Source organism: Bacillus rossius, chromosome 1, assembly GCF_032445375.1.
Source record: "Bacillus rossius redtenbacheri isolate Brsri chromosome 1, Brsri_v3, whole genome shotgun sequence".
Taxonomy (NCBI): domain Eukaryota; kingdom Metazoa; phylum Arthropoda; class Insecta; order Phasmatodea; family Bacillidae; genus Bacillus; species Bacillus rossius.
The window spans coordinates 268,801,991-268,816,826 of NC_086330.1; the positions used below are offsets into that span (position 1 = coordinate 268,801,991).

General features: G+C 36.5%; 1 protein-coding gene across 1 annotated transcript in view; it reads right to left on the reverse strand.

Annotated features, from left to right (window-relative positions):
• The window catches only part of LOC134527589 (BMP-binding endothelial regulator protein), a 367,253-nt gene that overhangs the window by 111,953 nt on the left and 240,464 nt on the right, over window positions 1-14,836 (reverse strand). The window contains exon 3 of the mRNA XM_063360406.1: window positions 5,906-5,988. Coding sequence (XP_063216476.1) covers window positions 5,906-5,988 — 83 coding nt within the window. The remainder of the gene's footprint in view (window positions 1-5,905; window positions 5,989-14,836) is intronic.

Genomic DNA, 14,836 nt, shown 5'->3' on the forward strand with positions numbered 1-14,836 from the left:
GTGGGGTAGCACCTGTTGCACGGGAAATTTCATATTTTCGAGCTACGGTTGGACCCTGAAAAATTTACAAGGTTGCGATTACGGACATATTTTACTAACGAAAATTGCTTATTTTGGTTTTCTCTAACACGCATTAAATGTTTGCCCCTCAATTTACAAATCATGTGTACTGGAATTTTTTATTTTATTTTTGTATAGGTTGGAACTTAAGTTATATCATCCTCAATTAAGCTACTCCACTTTACTAATAATATTATACGGAGTTTACAATAAATTGGTTATCTAACAAAACTCTTTGGGATTACAGTTGAATTTTGTGTTTATTAGATGAATATCTCTATGGCTATGTATTTAGATGCCTGAAAGACAAAACTTTCTTAAAAATATACAAAATCTTAAAATGATGTGCACATATAATTTTAACTAATCAATCGTCATACGAAATATTTTCAGGATGAAACATTACCATATGTTTTTGTATAAAGAAATTTACTTTTAGACTATACATAGGTACTTCTTTTTCTTGTATTTTTTATAGTTTTTAGTTCCTGCATTATTTTATGTTTAATGATATATCAAACTAATGCTGACAATTAAAAAGTGTCAGGCGATATTTCTAGTTTGTGTATACTGTTTGGATTATTTTTAGTTTTATTTCATTAAAAATAAAATTAACAGGTTTTAACTGGCTTGTAAGAGAATTTTTTTAAGATGTTCTCCTTTTGTCATGCTGACGATCTGGTAACCCTACCAAATGAGTGGGTTTTAGGATCTGTTTTATGATACCTTCAACCAAGCTTATTGTCGTCTCCATCTCTACATTAACAGTTGAAGGGGTGATACCTGTGAATTGGGTTACATATGCCACTTTAGTCCCCTCCTGTATACGGCTTTCTGTATGTTGCGGCAGTTTGGAATGCTGCTAGCCAAGACATGTAAATATTTGTAAATGAATAAGATAGCTGGCGGCCCTGCACGGCCACTGACGTCACGTGCCGTCCATTGACGTGAGGCATGCCACACGTGCCTGGCCGGATTACAGGGATCCTCGCTACCCACCCCATTCTCTCCCCGCGCACCGTCCCACCTCAAGCTATTGTCACCTTTAACGGCCTGAGAATTCCGGACTGGCCGAGACCACCGCGAGGAGTGGTGTGAATAGCGTCGCTGTTCTAGGTGTTTCGGGCATCTGGTCGGCCCGGGATGACGCGACACGTCACACCCTCTCTCGTCCCTTAGAGAAGGACGGCGCGGATATATAAGCGACGACACCGGCCTCCGCAGGAGTTCCGAGAGTTCGAAGAGTTCCGCGAGTAAAGGGAAGTGCGACATCGGCGAAGAGGGTGAGAGACCCCCTCGAGAGCGGCGTGAGCCGAGGTACAGCAGATCGGAGGGTAGTCCGAGGAGACGAGGACATCCAGTGGAGTGATTCTGAAGAGTGGCGGTCGGCTAGCTAGTGGGCGAACGGTCTCATGCCGTATAGACGCCAAGTTGGTAGTAGTACGGGAAGAATCCATGAAAGATTGAATGTTGTCCCATTGAGATTTCCTCTAGGCCCAGTATTCTAATTGGGTAGGACTCGTACTTGGTAGTGGTGCTCCGACCACTTGGAGCAGGCTCCAAGGGTTCCCTAGCCCGATGCGGAGTCGACGTGGTGAGCGACGACACAGCTCTGGTACTAGCCTGGACAGCTAGGAGAGGTTAGGATAGAACCTCCACCGGACCACGGGTTCACTGGGTGACTGAGGGGTCCCAGTGTGATGTGGTAGAACGGAGTAGGCGCCAGCAATGCTGATAACGTCTAAGGGCTTAGGACGCAGCCAATTGTCTGGTTAGCTGAGTGAGGCAGGGAGTGAAGGTGGTGCCTAAGCTGAGAAGGATAGCCTCAGCCTCTGGCCATAGCTGGATCTCTAACACCTCTCCTGTTTCGCGTATACGGCGTATCCATCAACGCCTGTGGGGGCCCCAGGCCGGCAGGGCTCAGGCTAAGAGGGCTGGGTCAACAAAACAAAAGGGGGAGAAATACTTTAAGCAACAATCATACTGCATGAAGACAGGCGCGAGGTAAGGAGCGAATCACTGTCGAGCCTACCTCCAGTGAGGAGTGCGAACTGTGGAACTTGACAGCCATTGAGTGACTTGAGAATAAACATTTTTAAGTGAAAGTGATTGGTGATCGGACCTTTCTTAAGTAGGTAAAATTATTTATTAGTAATATCAGTAATTAAGAAAACTGTATTAGAACTTAATTGGGCTGACCTTTACGATCCCAGTTCCCCCACATTATACTCGTAACAGTAGATATTATTCCCAGTGAAACCACGTACACTGCCTCCAGATGCGACTGAGGCCGCTGTCGCACGCAGGTCGAGACCGCGGTGATTGAAAAAGCTATCAGATGGCTCGGATGTGGAGTCAAGCGCCGGAGGCGGATGAGATGGAAGGCAGATGAAGATACACAAGCATTTCTAGGAACGCGCGTGGCCGGAGCTGCGTTTCACGATGTTCCTTTTGCTTATAGCTCGTCACGTGCCACCTGTTCCCTATTTCCCAACTGTCGCTTGAAAAGTATCATACGATGATTATTTACGAACACTGACAATCACAGGGAGTTGTTTACAGACACTGTTGATATTAAATCAGTGGCAGAAGAATACGTATCACATTGGCACTACTTTTGAGAACTGTTAAATTTGAGACAAGTTATAGGAAACGGGACATTCTAGATAATAATGGTCTCCAAAAAATTTGGCACCAACTTTGCTCTCACAAATTTCGTGAGGCATTTACTAGGCCTCAACCTATGACTCGCTTAATTATTTTTATTTCCCGTTACGTGCAAGCAAAGAATGTCTTATCTTTCAGGCAACTTCACTGCATTAACGCTTTGCATCAAATCACTATAGTGATAACTATATCATTTAGAATTTTCTTAATATTAAAGAAAATGAAATCCTTACTTTTATAACAGTTAATTTTAAACATAAAAGCGGGTTTTCTGAGTAGTTGCAAAATAGTTTATGGCGAGTGACCTTAAATTCACATTTTTTCAGTCACGCGTCATCAAAGTTTATCAGAATAATTTTTTTCTGAGAAGAACAGCTATTTCTTTTGCGTATTTCAAATATGAATGTTTAAACATCCCACATCTGCATGAAAAATAAATAAGATTGTATATTTCGGGCGGCTAACTGAGGGCTATGAATCTTATAGGCTAATGGTTTATTGTGTCGGTGAACAATATACCTATATAGTGGTTTCTGTGAGTAAAAGTTATAAATTAAATTTGATCATTTTTTTTTTACTTTGACGATAGGTACTGTTTCATTTTTTTTCAAATACCAAACAAAGAATTTATTTATAATTTGGGCCAACGAATCTTACTACTGGTGAAACTTAGTAAATTTAATAATTGGTAACTAAATAAACTATAATCTTTTTGAAATTATAAATATTTAAAATTAAAATTATTTTGAATAACACTTAATCCCACAACGGCACATGACGCCAATAAAACGTCATTAATGCTGTAAACTTGTTCAAACAATGGAACGCTTATTTTTCTTTAGAAGATTTAGTTTCAGACACGTTATAAATTTTATTGCAGCAATTTTTATAGTCTTCCTTTTTAATAGTTTAAATACTCTACTAACAATCATTTAGTTGATAAAAATATTCTCTTTGTATTATTATTAACGCAACAGGGAAATTTGATTTTATACAATTCTTTGGACATACGCAACTGCAGTTTTGCAGTCTGTCCAGTTTCCGATATCAGTCTGTTTGTGCCTGACGACGGAAAAAGATGTCAGTTCCCGAAACGTCGCAACTGTTTCGTCATAGGAAGCCTACTGTGTTTGTCTCTGTGCTGTCGTTGTCTTGTCCATAATAAGTGTTTATTTTCATCGTTGTGTTCGTCGGTATCTGTATTGCCGGGGATTGTTGTCTCTGTGCATTTACTGTTCTTGTTACAAATGTCTTGTCGTTGTTAGCCCACTATATTGGTCTGTGCTGTATGGTATATAAAGTATGACATCGATCGTATTTTCTGCCTTTGTTTTTTGGTCCATAATACTTTGTTAGTTTCATCGTTGGGTTATTTTGTTCGCTTTGCTGTCCAGAATCCATTAAATTTATGCCCCGCAATTCTTAAACATTCTATAGACATGTTAAGTACCTATACTCCTTAAAAAAAATACGTTAGGTAACCAAGTAATATATTTTGGAAAGTCCTGTACATATGGATCACTCTGTTTGTAGAACTGATGATTGATTGCTGCTACAAAGGCTTGGCCATGCATGCAATATGGTCTGCGCCATGTTTCTGAAGTGAATGCAGCTTTTGAATCGTGGACAATTTTTGAATAGCTGTATTTTGTAACTACAAGTGACTATGTTTGAGGACATAAATTTTAATCCTTGCTTGATTGAATCATCAGGCATGGTCAAGAATATTTTTCGCTATTTTTCTGGGCAAGATATCGATGGTGAGGCAGAAAATGACTTCAGCTTCGCCACAGCATGACACACCTGCTACCTCGTAGAACTGTCAAAATAATATTTTTTGTCTTTATTCTGTTCATTTTTCCCTCAGTGTATTCCTCGCGTATTCCTGAAGGAATGATGAGCTCTAACATCTTATATTTTAAGGTTTTTCTTTATAAATTAATTTAGAGTTTAGTTTGTTTTGAAAAAATGCTGTCGTCATTATGACTGTAAATTGTTCATAGGCTGCAGCTTGTGATAGACGCCATCTTGCCACTGACTTATCCGCGAGGGCGAAGGGGTAAATCCCTGGGTAATACAAGTGCATCCACCGGGAATCGAACACATTATTGTTGATCTCGATGACGTAAGTATTTGTGAATTAAATATTATTTTTTATATTTTTAATATCTAGCTTGTTATTAATATATTATTAAATTGTCCACGTGGGTTTCAAAACGAGGAATTTGGACTTTATGAAGTAAGTGCGTATTTGGTTTACATATTTATATTTTTGTGGTAAATTTTAAATTTAATATTTTTTAGATTTTTTTTTGTAAAATCTTGAAAATGATGTCAAATTACACTCAAAGTATAATATGTTTTTTCAGGTATCATATTAAGATAAAAAGTAAAGGCCATATAAAATCGCGGTCGTGGCGTCACAATTCAAAATGGCGGTTGTACCAGGCACCTTACTCCTATTCCTGGCACAGGACTGACCAAAGTATACTACTGGAGGCATTCCTTATTGCAGTCTAATGGCGGTCAGAAATGTTTTCTGAGAAACACCTTATCCTTATTATACTCTTTAGGAAATTCTTTTCTACTGACGTATGGACCCTAAAAATATTTTTGATTGACTAAGATATTTCACTACCTTGCTTTTCAAATAACAATGGGAAATGTATTTTTTAATGCTGTACAATTCTAACGAATCTAGGTTTCAATCCATTTAATTGAAATCTGTTAATGACCTTCAAATAATCTAAGTAACTCAATAAACTGAAAGTTATTATTGATATTTTATTTTTAACACTATTCAAGTATTTGAAAATTGTAAAAAAAAAATACTTTTCTTTCAGAATTTTAATTGAATTTTTTGATATTTTGCTATTTTTCAAGAATAGAATTCAATTATATCACATGCATTTGCCAATTAAAATGTATTAACTTAATTATTACTACATTTTAAAAAATTAATTCAAATATTTGGACAAACGTCATTGCAGTTTTGTAACGTCTGTCCTAGAAAACTTCAAGAATGAAAAATGAGAAAGAAAAATGAAAACATTTACCCACAGAAAACATGCCTAAATTATCTGATGTCAAACTTAAAATACCAGACAGCATAGAAAATCCGCGGAAGGAATTTAGTGCGAACTGAAAAATACAGAGAAATGAAGAGGTTAGTAGTTACCTTGCACTTGCAGGTGTAGGTGCATGACGATGGCATGTTGAGCAACCAATCCTGTCCTTCGTTGGTGCACGCCTGGTTGCTGCCTGCAACAGACATAAAAAAAAGGCGTCAACACAATTGGTCAGGGGTCGCCTATCACCAAGGAGATCTGGCTTTTATACCCAGCATTCCACAGCTAGGACACATTTTAGACGTGGTCGTGAGTCATTCGAGCAGTAACATCTTCGCGATTCTCCTGCTGTTGGCTGAGGGTTTATCTGGAGGACTCTGGGCCAGTGGGAGACCCTCAGCCAAAGAAGTATCCAATCACAGGCAACCCAGTCTAGACAGTCTCGAGTCAGCAGCCAATGAGCAGAGGATATTTTCATCAGTATGTATAGAACTACTGTCGAGTCAGCCTAGAAGTCATTGAAATTGTCAACTTTTTCAGTCCCTATTGATGGTTAGAGATAAGAAAAAAATTGCTGATTCATTTGCCTTATATTGCTTCTTTGATTAGCTCTCAGTTTATCTGAAGGACTTTGAGCCAATGAAAAACCCTCAACCAAAGAAGTATCAAATCGGAAGCATCCCAGTTGCCAGGTCGTACATCTCAGTAGCCAATGAGCAGGTGGCATTTGCCCGAGTATTTAGGGGATCGTGAAATCTATCCGAGGCCATTAAAACCGCACGATTTTCTGCAGACCGTACCGATAGTTACTGGCAGGAATTATTTTTGCGAGAATATTTGATCGCTCGTTAGACTTCAACAAGGTATGCCTGCACCAGTATTTTCTTCCTTGAGATTGGCTGACGCCTGCAAGACAAGCTACTGCCTTAATTGGCCAGGTCATACAGGTGGCGTTTGCTACCGCAAAAAATATTTAGAATTCGTTTACCAACAGTGGACGTTAACCTGAAGTAAACTCGACCAATACTAGGGACTGCAAAAACTCGCTGTTTGGATGACCTTCACGATGTAAAACACAGCACTCAATAAAATCGGGTAAATAATGTCAGTTCGTTGGCAGCTGACTTGTGAGTCGTCTCAACTGGGTAGCGTGTGATTCGATACTTCTTTGGCTGAGGGTTTCTCATTGGCCCAGAGCCGTCCAGATTAACAGTGAGCCAATAGCAAAAGCAACCTAAAGGTGTATGTTTTGGAATTTCAACATATTATGAAATTAATCTGCGAATTTTTCCAGTCTCTACCAATCGTGAAGCACAGAATACTTTAAAACATAGCAGCATTTGAAATTTTTCTGCGAATATTGCGTGCCTCCAATAATGGTTTATCATTAAAAAGAATCTTTCATCTAATATAGTCTACAATCCACTGAAACCTCTACCTACGTTAATGATTGGAGGAAATACGTTTTTACGTGGCGTAGTTTCTTAAGCGCAAATCATAGAAGTTCTGTATTCGAAATTTTTGTTTCCTCATTTGATGAGTTTCACGCAGAATGATCTCCTTTCAAGGGTAACTGCCAATAAGAAAACAAAATTTTGCAAACTTGGACAAGTTTAGTCAGTCGTATCGACAGGCAAAATTTCTCCAATTAGTTAATCTCGACAAGTTATATGATTTAGTATTATATATTTAATTTCTGACTTTGGCCTAAAAAAATTAATGTCATATTTTCGTTTCTAACAAGTATTTTATGGCCGAAATGAAGGATAAAACTGGTGTTTTCACGAACCTACTTTGGTAACAACATTTTTGTGTTTGTGGTACACGCTCTTGCAGCGAGTCCTTATCTTTAGTAATCCATTTTAAAATAATATGGTCACCGTCACCGGTTAAAATCCCATAGAGGCGAGTTACCGACGCGCAGACCGCGCGCCCGTTTTGTGTCCTGCACGTAGAGGCGAAGAAGCGTGTGATGCGCGAGTCAATGTCGCCCTTAGCACCTCCGTGCGTTTAGAACTCTTGAGGTCCTGCCGCACTGTTAAATTTTCATTTCCAGCTATTTTTGACAGTAAGGATTGAATAAAAATTTTAGACGAAAAATGTCTCCAATTTATTCTTCAGGTAAATTTTGAGAGAAATTCTCATTAAGGTTTATAATCATGTCACACTATCAAAGTTTATTTTTAGGCATAGCTGGGATAAACCTAGATGACATAATTTGAATATACTATTTATTAACAGTTAAAACTATTGTACTATTAAATAACAAAATTACTTGTATGATACAATTAATTGGCTGAAATTTTAAAAAGTTTTTGAATCATTATTCTTTTCTGTTTTCAGAAATATTTCTTTACAGATCACATTCATATAAATTTTTTTTTTCTTAAAAATACGTTTATTCTCTCATGTCTCTTCTGCCCAATCTAAAAAATCGTAGAGGGGGAAAAGACCACGACATTTCCGTTTTCGCGGAACACGATTATGATTGGCTGAGTCCGTCAGATACAGCTAGTTTCAGAAGCACTCCAACAAAGAGATATTTTTGAAGAAAACTCGTCATCCTACTTGTCAAACAAACATGGCTGCGCTGGGGACGTACGCTGTCTTTATAGGCCTCTAACTTTGTTCGACCAACTTTACTGGACGGTGTCGGAAGCGAAAGGATGACCGTGTGAAGGGCGGTGTCCGTAACCTAATATGGCGGAGAAATGAAGATAAGTGTGTAATGAAAGTCCCTTCAGTACTTTCAATAATCTGTACCGGTTGTTTTATGCATACAAATTTATCTAAAAACATGCCTTTCAGCCATTTTAATTCCTATAAAAATACAGTTTAAAAACAAAATTCGGAAAAAAAACTACTTATCGGCCCTCAGCGAATTCCTAACTGCTTTCCGTAAACAGACCCCGCTCGGATACCTTGAGTAGTTTTCAGATCGCGTTGTTTACTGAACTGTTCCGTCACCAATATTTTAAGTAATATTAACTAAGAGTGATGTTATTGTTGTGAAATTAGCGGAAGTAATAACTCGAAGAAACATTTGTGCGACTATTTATAGCCATGATTTAACTTTTAGTAGATATGTGTTGAAAATATTTGTGACAGAGCAGCGAATGAAAAGATAGTTATAGAGTTCAATTAACAGAAACAGACCTTGACCAGTAGTAATGACGAGGACACACGCACGCACACACACACACATATGTCAGCGGGGCATGTGAGGCCCTGTGTTTAACCTCGGGCAAGGATCCAGAGCCGCGCATGGCCCGCAGCGAGGCGCTAGACGCGGAGGGAATCACAGTCCCGCACGTCGGAACACACCCGGACTCGTGTTCCTGGCCTCGTGGCTGCCGCAGCTTCCCGCAGGCGGGATCTATTTCCAACCCGACCCGCACGCTCTCTACACACACACACACACACACACACACACACACAAGGGGAAGGGAGATGTTTACGCGAATGGCGATTTCGGCGAGCCGTGCGGTCACGTGGTAGCCATCACTCCTCTCTCCTCTCCCCCCAGAAAACTGCGCCCCACTCGTTAGTAATCTACGTGCAAGTAAGGGCAAGTAATAATCGCGAACTAACTGTAATTTATTGCATTGTATATTTTTTCTTCTGTGCATGGAACAGAACTATTCATGTTCAATTCTTTAAAAATACAGATATTTGTAAATTGGTACATTTACATGAAAACAATTACTTATACTTACTTATCACTACAAAATAATGTTCGCAGTAATACCGGGGTTCAGTTTCTTAACCCGGGTCGTTATGTATACTTTGTGTTGTCCCAGTACCGCCGATATTTACCGTTATTTGTAAACCTTTCCCTGAACAGCTTCCCAGTATTAACGGCACACATTAATAAGCACATTAAAACCAAATAAAGTTCAATTTTTGAATTTTCGATCATCTTTACCATGGTTTAAATAAATTATGTTTGAAAGAAACAAAAATTAAATTATTTAATAATACGCCAATTTTCCTAAGAAATACCCAGTTTCATCTCGAAAACGTATTACGTCTTTGCAAAAAATAATTACAGCCATTTGTTGTACAAAGTTACATCTTTCTTGTAGTGTTACAAAACATTTCTTGGCAACTGGGTTACCAAAAAATATTTTGTAAAAGAACAGAATTTTTTTTCTGTGTGTATCATCTTCTGTATTTCGTCATTGGTCGAGATTGTTTCAGGTACACGCCCAAGGTCGGCACAAGAATCACAATGACTCTGTGCGCAAGCAAACACGGCCTGAATGGCTCTGCTAATAAGGCAACGACCTATCTTGTAGACCACAGCCAATAAATAAACAATCAAACAATGTGAATATCTTTATGAGAGTTAAAAAAGGTGTTCAAAATTATTTATTAATAACTACCATTATTAAAATCCAACCAAATGGAATATATGATATTCTGTTTTAATAATATACACACTTAATAATCAATTTAGAAAGAATATATTTTTATTTTACGAAAATATTTGTTAAAGAGTGTAAGTTTAGTATTAGAATAGATAGCTATATCTATTAGTTGAATGAAGTGAAATGTAAAATAATAGGCAAGAATAATGAGCAAATAAAACTACCAACTTTTTCAAGTTGAAATAAGTAACGAATAATCTATAACCAAATCTACACTGAGAACAATTTTCAACATTAAAAAAATGACCATATATTATTTTTAATTTTTTTAAAGATATGTTTACAATAAGGTGAAACGAGTGTTAGTTTAGTAAAAAAAAGTTATAACTACTTAGAATTTACGTAGGAATGGGGTGATAAATTTGGTATTAGTTACTAGTCTAAATTAAAAGTAATGAATGTATTTGTTACAAGTTTTTTATGTTTTACTCTGAGGTGGCTAATATGAAACAAGTTTGGTATTTTTTAGACAACGGATAAAACCTAGTCCACTAAAGCGGGAAGTGTGGATTTTAACAAACATTTTTTTTAAGTTCAAAATACAGAAATATTTTATTTAATTCCATTTTAGGCGAGAAAACCAAATGGAGCAATAAAAATACGTAAGTTTGACTCACTAAGTAGTAATATGTCTATGTATCTACTGATACGTAAGTAAAATAATAAATTTATTTTAAAACTACATTAAAAATAAAAGTACAGGTGTTGTACAAAATATATTAAACTATTTAATTAATAGGGTAAAATTTTTTATTTCATAAAGGCTTACCATTTAGCTGAAACCAATGAAAAAGTAAATGTGAAAGTTGGCATGATCTGCATTAAAGAAAGAAACTTTTTTGCCTAACAACCCACCCACCCCCCTCCTCTCAAAATGTGTCCCCCAAATTGAGCGAATGAGTTAGTGCCATTTGATCAAAGGTTTAAAAAGAATTTTAAAAAGAATTTGCTCATGTAAACTTTATGCAAAATAAATTTCTTATTTATAACCTTTGTAAAATTCCAGTCGGGGATGTTTATTTCTTAAATATTCCTATTGAGACATGAAATTTGTTTACGGATGTTTGTAAGTTTGGTCACACGTTACTTAAAATGTTACGTCAATAGCACTATCCTGGAATTCCCGAGAGCAAAGCCGCGGGTGGCTGAATAGTTACTTATACGTGCCAGAGGTCACCAACCATTTGACGCGACACTTGACGGTAAACGGTTTGGTTCTATGTTCTATTCCACGGTTTCTCGTTGTGGTCTTCTACTTCGGACCAGCACTACATATTGTCACTGTTACTGCTGTAGTAAGGCGCAGGAATAGACCCAGTACTGGCATAGTAGGACAATCGCAGTGGCCATATCGTAAATAGTCATGTAAAATTATAGATATTTGTAATTTTGTACACTTACATGAAAATATAAGTATTTATCGCTACAAAAAATGGGTCCGGATTCTTACACGGGGCTTTGTGCTGTCCCAGTACCTCCCAAGTGTTAAAACTACAGTATGTGTAAACCGTTCCATCAATAGCTTTTCAGTATTAACTGCTCACATAATAAGTATGATAAAACAAAATAAAGTCGAATTGTTGAATATTCGATTATCTTTTCCATGATTTGAAAAAAAAAACATGCTGGAATCAACATCAATTAAAATACAAAATTATGGGCCAATATTCGTAAGAAATACTCAGTATTATAAAAACAAAAAAACAAGTTTTTCATACATTTAAAAATAACCATAGCCTTGTGTTGTACAGAGTGACAATGTCTTTCTTTTATTACAAACTCTCTCTTGGCGACTGTTTTCCAAAGGAATCTACTGTAAAAGTATAGAAACATGTTTTCTGTGCTCAGGTCGCGACGTGTGTGTGAGGTAACAGAGGAACACTGGCGGAATGAATGGTGGGGAGGAACATAAACACCTCCAGAAAATTACCCTCTCACGTTCGCTAGGTTTTCGAAATCCTGGATGTGTCCCCGCCGGGGAACGACCCCGGATAACCGAGGAGGAAAGCACGTGAACTGATCTTTCTTCTCATTGGCCCCCAGGACCTGCTACAGTCTGTCTCATGCCAATCAAGCTCCCATTTGACAGCTCCTAAGAAGTGGTGCCAATGGAAGACACATTCTGCTTCTGTTATGCTAACAACGTTTTTAAACAACTTCACGTATTCGATGTTGTTACATCAGCACAATGTGATGCTTTGCAAATGACAGATCTGAAACTCGGAAGTAACAACAACATGTCCATGTTTTATGAAATGTAGCTTGCACCATGTCAATTATGTACATGTATCGCTCTATGTAATAATATTAGAGTGCACATACCATTACGTTTGAAGTATCATTTTAATATAAAAATAAGGTAGATCTCAGTTGTTAGTTTTTAGTTTCCAATGTAGTTAACATCAGTTGCATTTTGTTTTTATAACGTTTAGCTACTCTTTTATTTATTGTGTATGATGTCTGGTGTAAGTGCTCCTTAAGCATCTATTTTTTTCTCTTGAATTTTATTTTTTTCTTTGGTCTAGTGTTATGCATATTTATATATTTTTTAAACTATTTATGCTTGTTAATTAAGTATGTAAGATATTTTGTATGTTGTGATTATTGGTTAACTAATTAAGTAGATAAAAAAATTAATAGAAACTTTATAAATCATCCTAAAACGTTATTTTTGTCTAATTTATAAGTTTAAGAATGGTGTGTTTCATAAAGCAATTCCTACTACTAGCGAAGAAAATCTAAAAATAAACGAATCTAAAAGAACAAATCGAAAACCCCTCTCCTGAAAAGTTCGATGGTGACCTACACCTCCGGGGTACTGATGTTGGGGAATCGGGTACCACTGGTACCACAGTCACGTGACACTAGGTAGCATGAAGCTCGGGTACGCACATTGTTTCATCTGAACACACTAGGATAATAGTATAAGAATATAAAGCAATTTTATTAAGAACAGAATATATCAGTGAAAATTGCCATAAAAAATGAAAACATTAAGGAAAAAAATAATTATATTTTATCCAAGAAACCATTAAGGTGGTAGAAAAATACAAATAAATATAAATAATACAAAGGAATAAATAACGAATTACTAATTCAGGCAACTTTAAATAAATATTATTACACTTTGAATACAAAATAATAATAAAATAATTTTATAACTAATAATCGTCATCCGAATCGTCCGGTCAGTTATGTGATAGTATTTCTCTTTTTGGGCTTTAAGTTTAAGGGGGATTATGCCCTGCCATCTTGTATTTCCAAGTAATTTGCTACCGCGTGCAATAAAGCTTCTGTGCTGAATTTTTTGGTTCGAAATGGCATAGGATATGAATTTGGCTACTTTTTTGAAATCAACACCTGTGAACTGATGTGATTGTCATGATAGTTGTAGTCGCCCGCTAAATAACGAGTTATTTCCTCGTGGCGCTTAAGCCTGCCACACACGACACCCATTTCCTTAGCAGTTTTCATGTAATTTTTATGCTAGCGCGCCTGCTCCCGTGTGGGTAACATTTCAGCACCCTTCCAAGGGGTCTGGCTCTGGGTATAAAAGTTTTCATAACCGAAGTCTTAGCCAAAACCGTAATAGAACGTGTTCTATTTTTCTGCTATACCCACGAGCTGGAGCCGTCAAGATGGCGGACCCACGTGTTGCAATATAACCCCGTATATAGTCTGTATTGTCAACATTAAGGGACGTAACAAATGTAATGGTATGCCAAATGAAACTTTATAATAGTAAAACTACTATGGAATATATTTGTTAAGCTGAAATTGCCACAGAAAGAAGTAATCGGAAATTTTAAAATACGTTATGAAAATACGTTGTATTCTATATTACCCATTATCTCCTATCACATTCGTAGAAGTTGCGGTAGCGTAGTGGCGAAGGGCACGGTGGCAGCGGCAGAAGGGTGATTTTGAATGTGGTTCGATTCCTCATCAGTCCAATTTTTTTTTAGTTTTTTTTTAAATAACAGATAATTAAATTGTACATACTGTGCTTTCTGCAAATATAAATTATTAGAATTAATTTATGATATAATATTATTAACTACATTTAGGTGTCTCAGTCCATTGATTTTATTCATAGTACTACGTACCTAGATTTATTTTTACTTTTAAAAAATTAAAGTAAAATCACATGTTCACAAATAATTTAGACCAAAAGTTAATTTTATAATTAAAACGCCAACGTTTATTAAGAAACGAGTGTCCATAAATTAATAATGAATAAACTGATACTTTATAGCGACACACCTGTGAGGGTAAAAAAAAACATGCAATATGTTTTTCTTCACCTAAGATTTAAATTTATTACGCGGTATGTGCGTGTTTATTTGTCTCACTGGGTTACAAAAAATATTAGTTACAATTCCTCTAATTATGTAGTTAAATATATAAGTAATCAATAAATCTTATATATAACATATATGAATCGGTAGCATTTTTTTACTATTACAATGAAATTAGCTTGATTAACTGTATAATTAAATTAATATTAGAATTTAAACCGTACATAAACTACATTTAGTAAACCCAATGTCCCTTGTATCATTTAAATTTATATATTTTTAGATTTTGAAATTAACCTACAACTTAAAAATA